A 22,010-nucleotide genomic window follows, 5' to 3' on the forward strand; every position below is an offset into this window, starting at 1 on the left:
AAACAATTTTATCTTAAAAACGTAAAAGTTTGATTCAGACATTTTCAGTTTTGTTTCAATTACATTTAAATATCATATTTTTAGAAACTTATCATTTGCTCTTTATTTATCAATTTTAGTTGGTTAATTTTAATTGTTTAACACCTTGATTGTATTAAACTCAATGTTGGAATGGTTTCAACTTGTAAGGGAAATTAGATCTATTTAATTTTATGATTCATTGCTTGGGTAAGAGATATTTTCATTTAGTTAGACCATTCATTTTGTTCATCAAATGGCCAAATACAACAATATTGATTGATCACACTGCTTCAATGTTAGTCATTGGGGGTAAAAGTCTTTTTCTTTGCTTTTCTTTCTTTTTCTTGAATTCAATTGATCACTCAATGTACCAACTCAATTCATGAACATTGTGTATGTGTCATTATTTAACTGCCAAAATCATGTATTTTTCATACTTAGTGATGTCAGGGAGAACTAAGGGATATCAAAGAATGGGGGAAGGTAAAACTATATAAGGTCAACATTTCATCTAAATTAATCAAACAATTGATCAACATAAATTAAAGTTTTTAACTTAATAAATATTTTACGATAGTCCCAAGGAAAAAAATGCAAAAGATAATGGATAAATCAGATTTCTTAACTTAGGAGAATGAAGATATTGTTGGATTTATTCTCGTAGATCAAGTTAATCTATTGATCAACAGCCTTAATTAATAATGGATCATAGAATTCTCAAACTAACTCTTTAAATGATAACGTCGATTTAACTAGTTAGTATTATACAAGAAGGAATCCATTAATTGAGTTTAAGGTGTTATAAAACCCTAGGAGGACTAAGGTTAGTAGTTTATAAATATACCGCCTACTAACCTTCAGTCATATAAGGTTTTACGTATTATTTTCTAAAGATTGATAATATCAGTGGCAAATCAAGCACCTTGAGAGAAAAATAGAAACTGTGATGTTTTAGTATGATTTTCATATTAACACTTCTGTTGTTGCAAGGCATTCTTGCATGGCAACACCAGCAATCGAGGTATATTTTTTATATTTATTTTATTATTTGTAATTATGCTTTTTGTTTTACAAAGAAAAAATTTAATTTGTTATGTGTTATTATATGTACTTTTGTCTCTTTTAATCTTTTTATAATCATACAAATAACAAAATTTTCAATCCAAGTTCAATAAAGTAGCATTTTTATGGTTGATAGAAGTAAATTCTCGGCAAAGCAAACAATCAAGATCCTTTAATCCCTGAAAATCTCCTTTTTTTCTTAACTTAAGAAGGAAGTATTGGATGATCCTTCATAAACCACCATATACAAAAAGTCTATGGTCAAAGAAAGGAGAAAAATCGAAAAGACTTGGAATTTATTTTAAAGTATGCTGACTTGCTAAGCCGTTCTAAAGGGTGCCAACTTAAAGAGAGCAAAGTATCTGTTGCATGATTTGTTCATTTAAAGAAATTGAAAATCCAATGTAATGGACACAACCTGGCATCCAATGTTAGACTTTGTTGTTTTTATTTTTGCTTTTGTTTGTTTTTAGTTTTTTATTTATTTATTTTGGTAATTTAGACTTTGTTATTTTTATTTTTACAAATATAAGCTATTTATAAAATATATCTGGTATACCAACTAAACTCATGAATAATGTGTATGTGTCACTACTTGACTACCAAAATCAAGTGTTTATTATACTAAATGATGTTAGGGAAAACTAAGAAATGTCAAAGAATAGGGGACGTTAAAACTACATAAGGTCAACATTTCACCTAAATTAAACCAAAAATTGATGAACATAAATCAAAATTTTTGACTTAAAAGATTTATGATAATCTAAGGAAAAAAAAGCAAAAGATAATGGATAAATCGGATTTCTTACTTTGGGAGAACGGAGATATTAATGGATTTATGCTTTTGGAGTAAGCTAATTGATTGAGCAAAAGCCTTAATTAGCAATGTATAGTAGGGTTCCCAAACTAGCTCATTAAATAAAAGTTTTTTATTTAAATTTTTTATGATAATCCAAGGAAAAAAAAAAAACAAAAAGCAAAATATAATGGATAAATCATATTTCTTACTTTGGGAGGATAGAGATATTAATGGATTTATGCTCTTCAAGCAAGCTAATTCATTGAGTAAGAGCTTTAATTAGCAATGGATCGTATGATCCCCAAACTATCTCATTAAATGACAATAAATCAAAGTTTTTGACTTAAATTTTTATGATAATCCAAGGAAAAAAAAAAGCAAAAGATAATGGATAAATAAGATTTCTTATTTTGGGAGAACGGAGATATTGACGAATTTATGTTCTTAGAGCAAGCTAATTTACTGAGCAAGAGCTTTAATTAGTAATGGATTGTAGGATCTCCAAACTAGCTCATTAAATCAAAGTTTTTGACTTAAATATTTTATGATAATCCAAAAAAAAAAAAACAAAGAATAATGGATAAATCAGATTTTTTACTTTGGGAGAATGAAGATATTGATGGATTTATGCTCTTGGAGCAAGCTAATTCATTGAGTAAGAGCCTTAATTAGCAATGGATCATAGGATCCCCAAACTAGCTCATCAAATCAAAATTTTTGACTTAAATGTTTTATGACAATCCAAGGAAAAAAAAACCAAAAAATAATGGATAAATCATATTTCTTACTTTGGGAGAATGGAGATATTGATGGATTTATGCTTTTAGAGCAAGCTAATTCATTAAGCAAGAGCCTTAATTAGAAATGGATCGTATGATCCCTAAACTAGCTTATTAAATGATAATATCCATTTAATTGGTTATTAAGATACAAGAAATAGTCTATTAATTGGGTCCAAGGTATTATAAAACCCAAGGTGGAATATGGTTAGCAGTTTATAAATGTACCGCTTACTAACCTCTAATCAGATAAGGTTTTATGTATTATTTTCTGGATATTAATAATCTCAATAGAAAATTAAACACTTTAAGAGAAAAATAGAAATTGTAATATTTCAATGTGTTTTTCATACTAACACAGTTGTTGTTACCAAACATCTTTGCTTGGCAACACCACCAATGGAGGTATATTTTTTTATATTTATGTAATTATTTTAATTGTGGTTTTCATTTTACAAAGAAAGATTTTATTTTATTATGTGTCATTATCTATGTTTTTTTTTCCTTTCAATTTTTTAATAATCATACAAATAACAAAATTTTCAATATAAGTTCAATAAGGTAGCATTTTTATGTTTGATAGAAGCCGAAAAATTCTCTAAGAAAGCAAGCAAACATGATCCTTTTGTCCCTGAAGATCTCCTTTTTTTGTGTCAGTTCAAGAAGGAGGTATTGGACAATCCTTAATAAAGAATTGTATGCAAAAAGTCTATGGTCAAAAAAAGGAGAAAAATCGGAAGGATTTGGAATATATTTTAAAGTATGCTAACTTGCTAAGCCATGATGAAGGGTGCCAACTAATAGAGAGCAAAGCATTTGTTGCATGCTTTGTTCAAAATATATTTGAAAAAATTGAAAATCCAATTTAATGGATATAACCTGACATCCAATATTAGACTTTGCTTTTTTTTTTTTTTGGGTAATTTAGACCTTGTTATTTTTATTTTTATATATATAAACTATTTAGAAAATATATTTGGTGTACCGACTCAACTCAATGTGTATATGCCATTACTTGACTTCCAAAATCATGTGTATATTATACTAAATGATGTCAGGGGGGGAAAAAAATTTTCAAAGAGCAGAAGACCATATAACTATATATGGTTCACATTTCACCTACATTAAATCCACAATTAGTCAACATGAATGTTTTACGATATTCCCAAAGAAAAAAAATGCAAAAAATAATGGATAAATTAGATTTCTTACTTTGGGAGAATGGAGATATTGTTAGATTTATACTCTTGAAGCAAGCTAATTCATTTATCATAATAAATTAAGGTTTGACATATTATTTTTTTGGTAATTTAGATGTTTTCATTTATTTATACCGCTTATTAACCTCTAATCATATAAGGTTTAACATATTATTTTCAAAAAATTGATAATCTCAATAGGAAATCAAACGCCTTGAGAGAAAAATAGAAACTGTAATATTTTAGTATGTTTTTCATATTAACATCGCTGTTATTACTAAGCATCCTTGTATGGCAACACCACTAATGGAGGTGTATTTTTTATATTTATGTTATTATTTTTAATTGTACTTTTTGTTTTACAAAGAAAGATTTTGATTTATTACGTGTTATTATTCGTGTTTTTTTCCTTTTAATTTTTTTTATAATCATACAAATAACAAAATTTTCTATACAAGTTCAATCTGGTAGCATTTTCATGGTTGTTAAAAGTCGAAGAATTCTCTAGGAGAGCAAGCAAACATGATCCTTTAGTCCCCAAAGATCTCCTTTTTATGTGAATTTGAGAAGTATCTATTGGACGATTCTTGATAAAGCACTATAGATAGGCAGTTGATAGTCAAAGAAAGGAAAAAACTGGAAGGAGTAGGAATTTATTTTAAGGTATCCTGACATGCTAAGCTGTCATGAAGGTGCCAACTTATAGAGAACAAAGCATTTGTAGCACGCTTTGTTCAAAATGTAGTTAAAGAAATTTCAAATTCAATGTAATGGATATAACTTGACATCCAAGGTTAGACTTTGTTGTTTTTTATTTTGCTTTTTTTTTTTTGGTTTTGTTTTATTTATATTTTGGTAATTAAGACTTTCTTATTTTTATTTTTGTATATATAAACTATTAATAAGATATATCCGGTGTACTAACTCAACTCATGAACAATGTATGAGTGTCGTTACTTAGCTGCTAAAATCATGTTTTTATTATACTTAATGATGTTAGGGAGAAATAAGAGATATCGAAGAACAAGGATGGTAAAACTCTATAAGGTTGACATTTCACCTAAATTAAACTAACAATTGGTCAACATAAATCAAAGTTTTTGATTTAATAAATGTTTTGTGAAAGTCCTAAGGAAAAAGATGAAAAAGATGAAAAAGATAATGGATAAATTGGATTTGTTACTTTGGGGGAATGGAGATATTGTTGGATTTATGCTCTTGGAGCAAACTAAACCATTGATCAAGAGCCTTAATTCATAATAGGCTATCCCCAATCTAGATTAAATGACATTGTCTATTTAATTGGTTATTAAGATACAAGAAGGAGTCCATTAATTGGGTCTAAGGTGTTCTAAAATCCTAGAAAAATTAGGGTTAGCAATTTATAAATATACTACTTACTAACCTTCAATCATATAAAGTTTTGCATATTATTTTCTAGAACTTGATAATCTTAGTAGGAAATCAAAAATCTTGAGAAAAAAACTGAAACTGTAATGTTTCAATATGTTTTTCATATTTACCTTCTTTTTTGTGATCAAATGCATCCACACACAGGTCTGTCCCTTACAAAATAGTTTGGAAGGTCTTGTAAATTCAAGAAGATATTTTCTACACTAATACAAGTTAATTATAGATAATGAAAATATATCTATCACATACTTTATTCAATTGTACAATTATTAACTTTTGCTTTTGATTCCAACAGATATGTGATAATTAAAGAATAATTAATTTTAACAGGATAAAATGTATATACAAACAAGAAAATGAGGGAAATCTAGATTAGATAGAACATTAATTATTTTAAAATGATCAAAACCACCATCAAGATAGCAAGTTGCCTCCCCTATATCAACATTAATTGTCATTGTTACCATGTGCCACGTGCAAAGCATTTAAAAAAAATCAACTCAATTGGACAGCTAATAATAAGAAAAAAAAATGTATGGAGATGGATTTATGGAAGACTTGCACATAATTTGTTCAAAGAAATAGAAAATAAAATGTTCATGGAATATGACAAATTGCCTATAATGTTGCTCAAGAAACAAAAATGTCAAAACCTTCTATCTGCAATAGTAGCTGCATTGATGTTCCACTCCTTTGTGACTAGTTTCTTTATCATCTTTAGTTTAATGATCAATCTAAGCCCAACTTGTTCAGCTTCAATACCATGCTAAGAACCTCTACTTCTTAACTATGAAAACATGGCAAAAAATCAATGAAACTTGACACCATATTTAAGCAAATTAAAAAAAAAACAAGTGTGTCAAGGTGGAATAACTGTTTCATATAATTTTTTTTTTTTGTGCATTCTTTTTTGGAATTATCTTGGCAATTTTCCTAATATTCAAAAAAAAAAAAAAGCATATCTAGACAAAAAGTAAAACAATTGAAGACATTTCAAACCTTGAATCAAATCGAGACCTTTTTATTTTCCAGGTCAAACTTTTTTTTTTTTTTTTGGTATATATTTTATGGAGTACTTTCGGTAGTGAACCATGGGCCTTGGCCTTTCAAGAAAAATATATATAAATCTCAATTGAAGCCCAATTGTTTTGAACCGCTTTCTTTCTCGGTAAAAAGGAAAAATATCCACTATTCTTTGGATACGGATCTCCTATTCCCAAAATCTTGTTCCCAATCCTATCCTATCAATAAGATATAAATACCTCATTTAAAATGCCAACTAATATATTTCACACAATTTTCATGCGTTCATGTCCGTAACTTTCACTTTCCATTATACTAATCGGCCAAGCTCCCAATGTGAATGCAAAACACCAACCGGGCCTCACCTCATTAAAATTAAAAAAAAATCCTATACTGTTCTCCTTTTTTTAATTTTTTTTAATTTCTTGTGCAATTCCCTTGCCGTTCTTCTCTCCTACAACCCATAACTTTTATATTTTCTTAATTATTATTTTTTTTCTACTGTGCGGCACTACACCATTAAAGCTTTTTTCTCTATTTTACTTTCTATTGTACAGCACTGCAGCAACTTCTTTCTCTATTTTTCTTTCTACAGTGCGGCACTGCAGCAACATTCTCCTATAGGCAATCCTTTTAAGGCTTTGTTTATGTACAGAGAAATGCATCACACAAACTTTTATGGTTTGTTAAGAATAGTGTAGTATATAATATATAATAAAACATTAATTTATAATTTCAACAAAACACATCTATCACCAAATATAAAAGAATACTTTTTTTTTATCTCTAAAGAAACACAATAGATGTTTCTAAAGTACATTAAATAGTAAAAACAAAATAATATAAAACTTCTTCTCAATTTTTCTATACTGAGAAGAAACATCTCGATTTGTCAAAGTTTATCCTCTGCCCTGTCCATTTGCAATATAAGTCTAAGCATCTCCTTAACTGTCTAACCTCTTCCATATTTGCTCTACAGAAAATCCGAATATCACTTGCAAAGAATAAATGCGAAATTGCAGGGCTTGACATGCCAATATTCACTCCATGGATTTTTCTATCTCTTTCCAAATTAAGAAGCATTCTAGAGAGCAATTATGCAAGAATGATGAACATAAAAGGGGATAATGGATCTCCTTGTCTGATACCCCTTTCCATCTCCACTTTACCAAATACACTACCATTTAAAAGTAGCTCCACACTTTCTGGCGCCATACATTTGAGGGCTAGTGTGATGAATTTATTAGAGAATCCAAGCTTGTGAAGAATTCTGGTGACCTTTCTCCAATCCACTCAATCATAAGCTTTTAGCATATGAATTTTAAAACCCATCAAGCCTTTTTTTACTCCTGCTCTTCTTCAGAGTATGCATAATATCATTGGCTAATATTGTGTTCTCTCTTATCCATTTGCCTGGGACGAAAGCCGATTGGAAAAGGGATATTACTCTATCCATGATCGGTTTTAGACGGGTCGACAGGATTTTAGATAGAATTTTATATGCAGTGTTGCACAGGCTTATTGGCCTGAGCTGGCTTACGATAGATGCTTGATTTGTCTTCAAGATAAGGACAATGAATAACTTATTCACCTCCTTCGGAATTTAGCCGATCTGAAGGCATTTTGGATCATGGTAATAACCTCAGTCCCCACCGTTCTCCAGTACTCTTGAAAGAAAAGAGCAGGCATCCCATCGGGACGAGGTGCCTTGATAGGATGCATGCTTTTCACTGTTCTGAAAATTTCATCAGCAGAGGGGATGGCATCTATCAATCTGTTATATGAATTACTGACCTTTTCTTGGAAAAAGTCGTCAAAGCAATCACAGAAGGTTGTAGGTTCTCTTTTATATAACTCTGTAAATTTCTCAATTAGATACTCTCCAATCTCTTGTCTATTCTCCAACCACTCCCCATTGTCATTCTTTATGGCTGATATCATGTTTTTCCTTCTTTTGTTGATTGTGGAAGCATGAAAAAATTTTGAGTTACGATCACCCTCCTTAAGCCATAGCTCCCTTGATTTTTGCCTCCAAACCAATTATTGCCTAAGATTCCATTCATCAATCTCCATCTACACCTCTTGTTGCATCCTTAAGTTTTCTTCCATAGGTGGTCCTTCAAATAGTTGGGATAGAATTTTTTTCTAATGAGTTGATTTTAGTTTGGCAAAACCCGAAGCTATTCTTGTTCCATAACTTAAGAGCTCTAGCAGTGCTCCTAATCTGCTCACTGAGTTGAATTCTTCCGCTTTTAAACCTGTATCTGTCCATCCAAGCCTCTTTAATGACTTCCTCGCAGGTCCTATATCTAGTCCATGCCTCCATAAACCAAAAAGGCTTGGGCTTAGAAGGGTGGTCCTGGCACAACTATAGTCGTATAGAAAGATGATTTGATCCAGCAGGTGGTAAATGAACTACTCACGCTTTGCTGAACATGATCCTCCAGTCCAGGCTAGCAATCACTCTATCAATGCGCTCCTTTATGTTTGCCGTCCCTCCCCTCTTATTGCTCCAAGCATACAGACTACCAGTAAAACCGATATCTATGGCACCCATCTCTGTAATGAAAGTCCTTAGAAGGAAGTTTGATTTGCTAGAAAAAATTCTACCCCCACACCATACACATCCACACCTCGCTTCCTGTTCTCACTGCTTCAGACAATTCTTCCCAAAATCCTTTTCTAAGAGTCCTTCTGGCTAGGCAGTAGCAGAAACAGCAGCTACATATGGACCCATTGTGTAACGTTGAGTGAACTCCTATAATCCAACTTGATTTGTAAATTACTTTCCAATTTACAACCGAGTTCTAGAAAAGTGCTAAACTGCTTACACTTCCTACAGCTTCCACATATTCCGAATTATCGAAACTTAACAATCTACAAACCTTTTCCATTCTACTTTTGTCAGCCTTCTTTTCCATGAGGAAAAGCCCAGCTGGGGAGGAGTTCCTTACCAAGTTTTTCAACCCTCTTTCTATCGTGGCTTTTCTCGTACCATGACAGTTCCAAGCTATGACATTCATGGCGCCGTGGGGGGCAAGATTAGGCCCGCCTCCGCTGCCATATCGTTCACCAATGAAGATGCTTCATCCTCCCTCTCTAATTCGCTGTTCGGTGTATGCATCTTCCTTGCCAAGACTTTCAAATTTAAATTGGTGTGTTCCGCTTTCGATGAAGAAGTTTGGGTTAAAGCACACCCATCCTTTATGACTCGTCCCTCCCTTTTCATTCAAGTTTGGTCTTGGTCAGGTGTTCTCCATGCCACTCTTTTCCTTTTCCCTGCATTTACCTTGTTTCCCTTCCTTGAATTTTCCTCCCGAAAGTTTGAAATTAAAGTAATCGAGACTTCCACAATTTCTACTTCCTCAAGCCTAATATCCAAATTCTCTACCCCATTGTTTTCTTGGGCATTTGAAAGAGCCAATTTCTCTTTGCCACGCATACTAAGGGTTTTGGGTTGTCTATTCCTTTGTGTTTCTTTATTGGGCCTTAGTAGATAATTACCCTTTAGCCCCCTTCATTTGTGTTGTTTTCACTTTCACGTGAAGGCATATAGTTGCCCAAAACAAACATAGTCAATTTAATCTCCATCTTATAATAGTTTTAATAAATAATTTTTTTTTATGTTTTTATAATAACATGTTATAATTAAAAAAGGTAAATAAGTTTTACATTTATACTTAGATTTAACATTATCTAATGTTTGTTAAAGTTTATAATTTTTTTTTTTTAATATCTTCTTAGCCACATTAAAATTTTGATTTTGAATTTAATAAATTTTTTATTTGAAATTATATGCATATATTATATACACATATATTTGATAGATGATGCTTTCATTTTAATGCATTCACAACTTAAATTTTCTTAAAAGGCCTTTAAATTTCTACGCTGATCACATGCGCAATTTTGTTACTATTATTTGTTTTTTAACTAAGAATAATACTCATATTAAATTTGTATATGTGATAGAATATAATTCAATTTTTTTATTTTACATTTTTACCGATTCAAATATTCAATTTTGATTCCGTCCTACCTTTATGGTTTATTTGGATAGTGGTAAAGTTCTTAGAAATCTATTGAAAAAGTGATGATTTTTTTATTTGGATATTTATTGTAAGGTGGAACAGTGTGGGTAAAGAAAATTAAATTTCCATCAATATAGAAAAATATGATAAAAAATTGTTCCTATTTATAAACATGTCATTTTGAAAATTTTAGAAAAAATAATGTTGATTTTTTTTAAAATACATCTTTGCCTTTAATTTATTATACAATTTAAATTTAATTATTTACATGTTATAATTTTCTTATTGCTCAATAAACATAACAACAAAAAAAAAATTAATTCTATAAGAATCTAATACTTAAAAAATTAAATTTTAAAAATTATTTTCTCACTCAATTTTAACACTTTCTAAATAAAACTTTAAAAACTAAAGGAAAGATGGATAAAATGGGAGAAGAAACGAAGCAGGAAAACAAGTGGCGATATAAATAGAAACTATGGCAAAAATAACATCCTCCCATCCCTTGGCTGGGGGAGTAAATTAATCAATCCTTTTTTTTTTTTTTTTTTTTGCAAGGTTGAAGTTGTTCGACAGCAACAAGGCTACGGAGTTAAAGAGTTAATTTCGTATTTTTTTCGTAATTGAGTGAACGAGTTACTTGCAAATAAAAACCATTAATATGATCTCATTATGATATCATCATCATCCAAAATCACCACAACATTATGTAAGCAACAAAGAAAAATCCAAGGATGAAATTGTCACACCCCAAGTCTATACACTCGAAATGTGATAAAAGTCATACTTATAATACTTAATAAAACTTATAATGCGGAACATAAAAAGTCTCCAAACATCATTAATAAAAAATATCTATAAAAAAAATCTCTGAAGAAAATGAACAAAAATAAATGCCAACACGCAAAAGGTCTTTCAAGCTAACTGATATAAAAATAAAACAACTAAACACCATTATCCTATGCCAAATCCAGCTATATTGAAACTATGGTGTACCTGAAACCATAACAATAAATAATGAGTATAAAACTCAGTAAGCTACTAGATTTTTTATAAATATAAAATAAGAAAATACTTGAAATCATAATAAATAAATATCCGAAAATAATCTTTAACAACATAAACATAATTTTCATATAAATTTTAATTGTTAAGTAATTAGTAAGACTTTCCATAACATAATATTACCTATTGGTAATCCGAATTATGAACCAAATCGTGTGTGAGGCATATAATAAGTGGGGAAACATAAATTTCAAAAACAAATACTCACACCCGAAGATATGAGTCATACCCTTACTGTGATCATCAGTAGGTCCTCCCACGTGAAACAATACATCTAAATCCGAAGGTAAAGAACCATAAATCACTAGGAAATACCCTTACATGATTCATCTCAACACCCAAAAACATATCATAACATATCCATAAATGCCTACTAAATACCAACAACCAGAGCAAAACTACATATATCAATTATCCAACAATTTATTTGTACAATACATATATATTTTATAAAACATAAGCCTGTAGAAAAACATAATAAATCAATAACACAAGTACATATTTGCTATGGTTTCAGTTTTAAAAAGTCCAATAACTTATCTTGATTGACAAAGTCTACAAAAGATTAACAGCCTATGAATAACACCAATAGTCTCTCATTAGTATAAAACAGAATCATCATATACCATAAATATCTTACATATAAATCCCATAATCAAGCTCTTAAATTCAAACTAAATGAATAAGAGTTGATACCATAAGATTATCATAGCCCAACCCTTAAATCTTAAAATCATAAGCTTAGAACAAGATCAAATCATCAGAAGCCGAATAAAAACCTATTAATCCATGAACAGTCTCTAAACAAGAATTCAATTCCTTATTTAAATGATATCATCTAAGTCTGAAAAGTTATGAGGATACTATACACATGCAAAAGTAACCGTGATTAAAACAATTTCATAAAATAATAATGAAAAATCATTCAAAACTTATTGAAAAGTTAACAAAGAAAATAATGAAACTATTAGATTTTCAGAAACCTTCATTTAATATTCAAATTATTTCTCTTTCAGGAAATCTTGTATTTATTTGAAAATTTACAGATTAAAACTAGACACTTATATATATTATTATAAAATTTTAAAAGCCAAACAAAGGTTGAAAACATGGTCAAATTAAATTTAGTAATTAATTGACAGAAACTGAAAATCATCATTTCACAGGGAAACCCGTCTATACAAACATTCATTAAAAATAAAATATATATCTAAAAGTAGTAAAATTTTACAAAGTTTAACTATATATAGTAATAATTATATATAAACATTATTAGGTCAAATAAAGATCAAAAACTATTTTAAATCGAATTTTATTCTTTACTAAACGGACCAGAAAATAAATTCAAACAGCGGGATATAGGTAACTCAGAGAATCACCACGGCCAAAATATAAAAAATTTGAAGCTAAATTTTTTTATAATAATATTATACATACAGAGAATAAAGTATAAAAATTTCAGATAAAAATAATTTCGTTTGGATCTGTTTTAAAATTTTTACATACGGATCATATTGCAATCGCACAGAAAAATAGACAGAATGTATAAATTCAAAATTTCGTAATAAATTGAAAACAGATCCAAATCGCCCCAAATAAATTTCTACCGATTCATAAACATGTTTATTTTCATCTGTAAAAATTTTAGTGTCAAAATAAACCTTTAAATATTTTAAATAAATTCGAATAGTCACTCTGTACAGACCCCAAATAAATTTTAGATTAGGATTTCAATAACAATACTTCAAATTAGCCTTAATCAATGCTTCTATAACCCCAAAACATCTCAAACGATCTCATATAACATAAAAGGATTAGAAAAACCAACCTTGATCAACCTCAAAGATTTAGGATCTTCCTTCCTATGCTCCAAAACTTGATTAGAAATCAAAATCTCCAAAGATACTAGATTCCTAACAATGTTAAATGGATATCAAAATCCTAAATTATGATTGAAAGCCCTTAGTATTAACCCTAATAGCTTTTTAGGGCTAGAAGAAAAAGAAGAAAAAGAAGAAGAAGACTTACATGATACTCTAGTGGCACAAAGTTGAAAACAACATAAAAGTAAAACGTATTTTCTCCTTCCTTTTAAAAAAACCGAAATAGAATAAATACCCTTAAATATTTATTTTCCAATTTCCTAATAAAATTGAAATATACTTATAACCAAACCTATTAAGATCAAAACTCTATTTTTTTCTTTTAAAAATAAAAGTTATAAAACCTTTTTTTTTTAAATATATATATATATATATTACCCGTATATTACAAACAATTCATTACCTTTTTTTTTAATTTTTTTTTAATTTTTTTACAACTTTTTGTTCCAAATCAAACAATTATTTTACGATTGAAAGAGTCACATTATGCAAGATTTTATCATTGATTAATTGATCGAATACTTTTCTTTAAAGAAAAATCTTTGGAACGTATCGTAAAATCATGAAGACGAATCGAGTCAGGAGCTCCATACTCATGAAAACCATGTAAGAAATAAGCCAAAATTGGAACGGCCCAAAAGTCAACCAGCAAAAAACAAGACATGGAAAAACAGATCAAAATCTAAAGACGAACCAATCCATCACCATTTTCTCTTTGTTTTGTTTTCCATATCAAACAATTATTTCAAAATTAGAAAATTCATAGACCAAATCATACCTGCGGGAGCCGCTGTGCGAAAGGAGGGCTTGAATTATATCGAATCTTTTGTGCAGAATTTCTCAGATTTTAGAATTCTTTTTTTGAGCTAGCAAATAATGTCCATGAAATCTAATTTAATGGAATAAATAAGGTGAAAGCATTTTTAAGTGATGATTGTCCAAATAAAATTAAAAATATAAAATTTTAATTGGTGTTATCTTGATACAAATGTAATTCAGCTGCTCTCAGGCAAAAAACTCAAATAATTTTCTCTTCATCCAAAAATCCAATAAAATATTTAAAAATTTAAAATAAACAAAACAATCAAAGGCCATATATGTAACGGTAGGCTTGGCCTAATACTAAATACGCCTTTAGATCCAGACTACAACTAGCAACATCTACTTTTTCGTGGTTTGTGCTTGATTATTTACACCATCTTAGTTCGTTGTTGATTTAGTCATGGCATGTTATACGATAAAATGTGACTATTTTTCACCACACAGAGAGAGAGAGAGAGAGAGAGAGAGAGAGAGAGAGAGAGAGAGAGAGAGAGAGAGAGAGAGAGAGAGAGAGAGAGAGAGAGAGAGAGAGAGAGAGAGAGAGAGAGTGGTTATTATTTTTATCTTATCTTTTTAAATTATAATTTTTTCATTTATTTATTTATTTAATTTTTAAGAATCCACTTGGACAACATTTTGACTTTTATTCTAGTTCTTTTTTCTTTTGATTGAATTACATTAATCAGATTTCAATGCACAGAAGGTTCGTGACCGCAATTTATTAGTAAGTTATTTCTCTTTAGTATAAACAGAATTGATTTTGTATAAATATATGAAATGTAATTAGTTTTGCATCTTGTGCAGTACTATCATTTTCCTCGGCATGCTTTACCTCATTTTTACCTCTAACTAGCTGTAATTGATCAATTTGTGTCTAACACTTGTTTTTCGATGTAGCATTTTCTTTCACCTCCATTGTTTGGATTCCCTAATTAAACTACAATATAGCTTATACTTTATTACCCTACAGAAAAAATTCATCCACATTCAATTTGACATGGTCCATATTTTTGCACACACCCGATGAAGAAGATTAGTGCATGTTGGGTACGGTCAAATGTCAGTCAAGTTTTAGATGGTCTAATTGAGGTAACTTTCAATGCCTCTTCGTTGGTTGCTGATATTGTTTAAATGCCCATTGGTTTAATACAAGCGTCAAAGCGTACAAATAGTTGGGGAAAACTTACGAAATGGTAGCCAGATGACATATTCCATCTTAGACATAGAACATGTCTAATTTTGTATGGCATAGTGAAGTATGACAATTTACCATACACACCTCGTATTAAAAAATCAGAAAAGTTGCCTTTGTATAAAAAGATTTCTTCAGAACTACGGATTTAGCAATGGTTAGTCTCCAGCTCTTACCAAATCACTATTTTCTTATCACATAATTGATTGGCAGAGTAAACACAATGTCTTCATGTTTCATAAGAAAACTGCTACACCCATCTATTCAAGTTTGATTCTACAGGAGCTAATAAAGAAATGCTCCTATTCAACTTCAGTACCCTCTGAACTCTTAACAGATAGATCTACATATATATGATTGATATCTTTGAACTTCATTAACACACACACACACGTTTGAGATTCCCTGCATATGTAAAGATATAAATTGTTCAAAACAGATTGAAGAAACAAACATACGCAGATGAATATACAAGATATAAAGACAAACTATTAAGAGAAAAGTGAGAAGACGAGGGGAAAAAAATGATAAAAGGGAGATAAAATACGTATGTTAAACAGAAATTCAACCATCAAATCTTACTGGTTTTAAGCCTAACCATAGACAATAATTAGCCTGAGTTTTACATCATTAACTGCACACCATATGCATATATATATATATATATAAATTACCTTGAATTAGGAGCAACCCAATACAGTGGCGAATAAATGAAACCAAAATACTTATTTTCTTCAGCCTCATCAACTAATTTCTTTTCTTTGAAGTTGAAGGTTCCAACTTTGTATCTACCAATCATGTTATAGTTCACGCTATTTATGAAATATATTGAATTTTCTCTCAATGTTGGAAAATTTCGGGTTGATAACGACGTAGAGTCGTTTTTACTAATAAAAAGAGCTTGGTCGCTCAAGGTTTCCACAGGTATCCATATTTTTCCACTATAATCCAGTTTATAGATAGCAAATTCTCGAATTGTCCTGTAATTCAAATACTCTTTGCCAACCCTCTTATCACGTTCACTTAGTAACATTATGACAAACAAAAGCTCTCCCTCTGATTCGATCAGAAAAGCATTTTTATCTAGAAAGCGAGCATGTGCCTCCAGGAATTGACATACTGCTGTAGAAAATCCAACAACAAAAACTCTATTGGTAAAAAGACCATGAAAATCCCAAACTCCAACTAGGCCTCTAGAGGATAAAGAATAGAGCATACCTTGTGGCATATTATGTCCAGATAGTCATGATCGTAACCACCAAAGCGAGTCCATGTGCTGTCTCCAGACATACAGAATGCAAGTCTTTGTGACGATGGTCCATATATCACCACAACACAAAAGCTCTTGCCTCTACTTACGTCAGATAAACATAGATAGGAGGACATTAGGATGGCTTTAGAGATACAAAACTTTCCCAGAATTCTGACAAAGTAGGGTGATGTCCCAAACATTTGTAGCTCTTGATATGGTATTGAAGTGTTGATCAATGGAAGTTGGACTTTAGCTCCTGAAAACGGATTAAGAAGATGTGGGTTTGTTTCTTTGTCCAAAATCACCAACCACCCATGTGATGATCCCACGCACCGAGCACCATGAAACCCGTCAAACACATTGTTGATCTTATAAATCTTATTCTCGGCAGCACTGAAGAAGCGGCAAGCATCAGCTTCTTCTTTTTTATCACTAGGAAGCATGAGCAACGGAGAAGTCATATACAATTGTGCCGCTTTGCTTCACCTGGAACAAACTGCTTTGAAACGAATGATGTCAACATTAGCATCATGCCTTTTGATGATTAAGTCCAAGAGTTCCATTTGAAGCTCGGACCAGTTTAAGGCCATTGTTGAAAGGCAGATGCTTTAAGTTTCTGCATTGAATGATTGATATATATACAGAGACAAAGATGAGCAAGGATCAAAGTAAGTTCATCATAGCAAAAAGCACAAAACAAAAACAAAAAGCCAAAAACAAAAGCTGAAAAAAGAAAAGAAAAGAAAAAAAAAAAGTGTAGGAGCGAAATCATGATGACCATTAGGAAACTAAACATCTATATAACTAGTAAATAAAGATAACTAAATTAAACAAGATTCTTATATTCCAGGCTTAGACACTGAGCCGCAAAATTAAACAAGTCTCATTATTTCTGATTTATCATACTCTAGTTGATCGTAGTTCCTCTCTTTCTTTTTTAGTTTGGTTTCAGTCAGCCTTGTTTTTTAAACAAAAGCTGGAACTTTTTTTCTTTTGTAGAACAAACCTTAAATTCGCACTATATAGTTTGTTACAAAATTAAGCAAGGTGCAATTCTGTATGCTACCATCCACCAATTCATCAAAGCATTCTCTAAACAAAAGTTGTAATCGCTTAAACAATCAAAATTGAGGAAATTCAACCATGTAACAATGAATCAAAATCTGAACAGCCCAGAACACATCATCTCATCATACTCCTCCAAAATCAACGAGACCAAAAAAAGGGAAAAAAAAGAAAAGGAGAGCATAGCAACAGATCGAAATCCAAAGATGAATCAATTCCAATTTCCAAAATTTGAGGCCAAAATGCTCAAGAATCAATACCAAAACACAAATTCCACATCAATTCTCCAAATTCATACCAAATTTATTCTCTTTAAACAACAATTACCAAATCACAACAAACAAACATACAAACAGAAGTGGACAAAAAAAAATGGAATTGGGTACTTTAACACATGATTAAACAAAACAAAATGCAGAAATACAGAGAATTTGACGAAGAATACCTCTGCTTTTTTTTTTTTTTTTTTTTTTCAATCTCTTTATGCTCTCTCTAACAGGGTTTAATTGGTGCCTGATTGTTTAAAGCAGGACTAGCAGGGGGCGATCGCCGACATCAGTTGTGTAAAAAGTAAAAATAAAAAATAAAAAAATAAAAAGTTTTATTATTATTATTATTATTATTATATATATATATATATATATTTTTTTTTTTTTGTAAATTCACATGAAACGTATGTACAGTTAGCAATTTCGGTTGTGTCTATTGACCTAGATAACCAGTCCTTGTAATTCTTTTTCAATTTCTCCGAGTGCCTCATATACTCATTTTGGTATTCAATTATAAAGAGGCCCTTTGAATTTTTCCAATTTTTTTTTTTCAACAATTGAATTAATTACATAAATATTTGGTACGCCATAATATAGTCCTTAAATTTATTTTTTTCTTTTTTTCCTCTTCTTTTCTAAAAAGCAATTTCACCTAAATTATAGGACGTAATTAATTTATCTTTGTCAAGTTATAAATATTGATTAACTAACTAATTAAAACCTTTTTAAATTTAATAAGCTGATAACAAAATAAAATTTATCAATTATACGATGCATATTGTTTTCATTTTTCTTTCATTTTCGTTTCTATAATATACCGCATATTGCATTTTAGTGCTAAAAGTTTTTTATTTTGGCAATTTGGCAACTATATATATATATATATATATTGCTGCACTATTTAGTATGTCGTAATTTGACAATTATCCTCCCTTTCTTTTTTCATCGTCTTTTCAACAATCCAGATTTTAAATAGTAATTTATGTAGTATGTCACATTTTTTTTTTCTATATTGTCCATCAAAGATCACCTACTTAATTTACATGATAAATCTTTTCAAAAAAAAAAAATTCACATAATAAAAAAAAAGTCACTTAATAATCCAACTTAGTTCATGGCTTTAGACAGTAAAATTACCTCAAATTGCGATTGATGAAGACTAAAAGGTAGTTGTCTTATTAATGAAAATTTTCGAATATCATGTTTAACGACAATAATGGCTGTAATTGCAATTTTATATGGTCGTAAGTGATAACCATTATTATTATTAGTATTATTAGTATTATTTCACTAATAAGAAGGGATTTTATAATCCAAAAGAATAAACTTTTTTTTTTTTGGCTTTCAAATCCGTTTTTGTTTTTTATCATGCGGTCTTGTGCACACCTTTAGGACCTGCTTTTTGTCCAACACACTACAAAAACATGCTATTTAGCCACAAAATTCCAGCAACAAAATTAAAATTTGTTACCAAGATTATTACACTGTCACAAATTAAATTTCATTGCTAAATTATGGTCAAGCAATAAAATTAAATTTTTGTCACTCAACATTGTCACTGAATGATGAATTATTGATATTAAATAAAATTTTGTTAGTCAACATTATCACTAAAAATGGTTTTGTTAGATATTTATAATAAATAAAAGTTATTTATGAAACATTATGACTTTTGATAGAAGATTACAACTAACATTACTGTTTTATCATTAATAGTTATAATGTTTCCATGTATCTGTTTATATTCCAATAATTGTATCTTTTCCCAATAAGTGTATCTTCTTTTGAAATAGTATCTTTTGAAATAGTATGTCTTCTTTTGAAATAATACATCTTCTCTTGAAATAATGTGTCTGTTTGAATCATCATGTCCCTTCTTGATATCCTTATGAAATTTATAGATAACATATGGGACTATTGTTAAAGGTATTGAAAAATAATTAACAAACATGTGAATAGAGAGAATTGAAACTTTGTTTGATTTGTAATTCTTTAAATTTGGAGTGCTATTATTTAAAGAAGAGATTGTTGTATCCTGAGAGATAATTGCGGTAAAATTGTGAATACCGTAGGTGAGCGAATATTATCTTAAGAAAAGAGAGTTCAACTCTCCCTTCCATTATTATATAAAAATCAACTTTATTTGGAATTATATTGTTTTGTATATTTAATATACATAGAGATATTTATATATATATATACATTTTGATTTTAGGTATATTAATTTCCTAATAGTTTTGACAAAAGTCAGCTTTGTCACTGGAAATAATCGTTAAAAGTTGGTCCTAATTCATTTCCTAGTATTTTATTTATCACATATATTAAACCTAGGATAAACTAAAACGTTAGTCATAAAACATTTTTTAAAAATTTTTAACTTTTTAAAAAATTAAAAATTAAAAAAACATTTAAGGTCTTAGAAATTCATTTCCATTTTTAACTTTTTAAAAAATTAAAAATTGAAAAACATTTAAGGTCTTAGAAATTCATTTCCAAACACTACAAAAAATTTGGACAACTGTTACAAAATTTTCACTGACAAATATAAATTTGTCACTTAACATACACATTATATGGCAAAAATAAAAATTGCCATCTATTTCATTTCCATGTTCAAGTACGTGACAATTTTATTTGTCACAATTTTTTATCACAAATTGGTCAATGGCTACAAAAGTACTAATGACAAATGAAAATTTATCACTTTATGATAAAAATTCTTTTTTTTGTAACTAATTTACTAAAAATACATTTGTATTACATTATAGTTAAAAAGGTACACGTGTCACAAAAAACTCTCACATTATTAATTAAAATAATTACTTACTTAAAACAGTGCCGTTTGGAAAATTGACCCAAACACACCGTGCAGATTTGAAAAAAAAAAACCCTAAATTTTTGAAAATTTCTCTATCTTTCTCTCCCTTTCCCTCTCACGATCGCATGACCATCCAGGCCGCCGTACTCATCACAAATCTGGGCAGTTGCTCACGCTCGAGGCCAACAGGCTGGCCGAAATGTAGCCAGAGATTCTGTTGGAGTCCAGGTTCAAAGTTCCGAGAACCGCCATTCTGCCCAGCGACTCAGGGATTGTACTGGAGAGCCAATTTAGAGAAAGAGCCAGATCGGCCAAGCGGTGAATCTTGGAAATGGAGTCAGGGATGGTGCCTTCGATCTGGTTACGGTTGATAAGAGCTCTGCTCAGCATGGTGAGTTGGCCAAAATCTCGAGGAATCTCGTCGGTGATTCGGTTGTTTCGGAGGTCGAGGTGCATCAAGCTGGAGAGGTTGGTGATGGAGGGAGGGATTTTGCCGGAGATGAGATTGTCGGTGATGTTAGGAACGGTGAGTCGGTGGACGCGACCGATATCCGAAGGGAGCTCGCCGGTGATGCGGTTGCGATGAGATCGAGGATTCGGACGAAGGGCAAGCTGGAAATACAAGGCGGAATGGGATCGAAAATGGCCTTCCAGTCGGCGATGGTGATGCTGGGAGAGGCGTGGGAGCTTACAAATGGAAGGGGAAATGGAGCTGGTCATGTAGCCGGAGGGGCGAACTTACAAATGGACTCCATTTATGGTTCGCTTGAGAAGCCGTCGGAGAAGAAGAATGGGTATGTTCTGCCTGGAGCTAAGAAGGTGAATGCTGATTTGGCTAGGATTATTAACTACGATGAGGTTCAATCTTTTGGTTTTTGATTATTTGCTGATGAAATTTGATTTTTGTGGGATTTAACACCAGTATTAGGCTTTTCTAGCTGTTGATTTTGTGGGTTTTCTTGATTCCTTGTAGCTCTCTGTTTTGCAACCTTATAGCTCTCTGTTGTTTTTTTTTTTTGATTTATTAGTATATGCTTATTACTCTCTTCAATTGTATACCCAATTTGCTTCTCGATGCAGGCTAATGTGGGGTTAATATTTTGATATCTACCTTCGGATTGGATAGACTTTGAGGGAGGCGCATTGGGAAGACTTTCTTATTTGTGTTTGCTTCTTTTAGTTTTATTTTACTTATGTTCTTAAATGTGGAAAATAGTTACCTTGGATAGCCTTTGATGTTGAGTATTGTGGAAATTTACTTGAGCATCTTGTTGGGAATCAGGCAATTTTCATCAATACATATGGTTAGGGAAGGAG

At 30.6% G+C, this 22,010-nt stretch overlaps 2 protein-coding genes across 2 annotated transcripts; both read right to left on the bottom strand.

The window, feature by feature from the left end:
• Positions 1-15,959: 15,959 nt before the first annotated feature.
• LOC112492257 (F-box/kelch-repeat protein KIB1) lies at positions 15,960-17,002 on the bottom strand. The gene is made up of 2 exons (XM_048476979.1): positions 16,508-17,002; positions 15,960-16,391 (listed from the first exon to the last, which is right to left on the bottom strand). Exons 1-2 carry the CDS (start codon positions 17,000-17,002, stop codon positions 15,960-15,962), a joined length of 927 nt encoding a protein of 308 aa, XP_048332936.1.
• Positions 17,003-20,729: 3,727 nt separating this feature from the next.
• On the bottom strand, positions 20,730-21,767 carry LOC107423334 (DNA damage-repair/toleration protein DRT100-like). Its single transcript, XM_060815249.1, has one exon. The coding sequence runs from the start codon at positions 21,411-21,413 to the stop codon at positions 20,844-20,846; it is 570 nt and encodes a 189-aa protein (XP_060671232.1). The 5' UTR covers positions 21,414-21,767; the 3' UTR covers positions 20,730-20,843.
• Positions 21,768-22,010: the final 243 nt, after the last annotated feature.

This window comes from Ziziphus jujuba, chromosome 3 (genome assembly GCF_031755915.1).
Source record: "Ziziphus jujuba cultivar Dongzao chromosome 3, ASM3175591v1".
NCBI lineage: Eukaryota > Viridiplantae > Streptophyta > Magnoliopsida > Rosales > Rhamnaceae > Ziziphus > Ziziphus jujuba.

Excerpts from the sequence above, each read along its gene's own strand:
- LOC112492257 (XM_048476979.1), bottom strand. The coding sequence starts at position 17,002 with ATGACTTCTCCGTTGCTCATGCTTCCTAGTGATAAAAAAGAAGAAGCT. Across the intron at positions 16,392-16,507 it reads TGGACATAATATGCCACAAG|GCACATGCTCGCTTTCTAGA; the intron begins GTATGCTCTATT and ends CAATTCCTGGAG.
- LOC107423334 (XM_060815249.1), bottom strand. The coding sequence starts at position 21,413 with ATGACCAGCTCCATTTCCCCTTCCATTTGTAAGCTCCCACGCCTCTCC.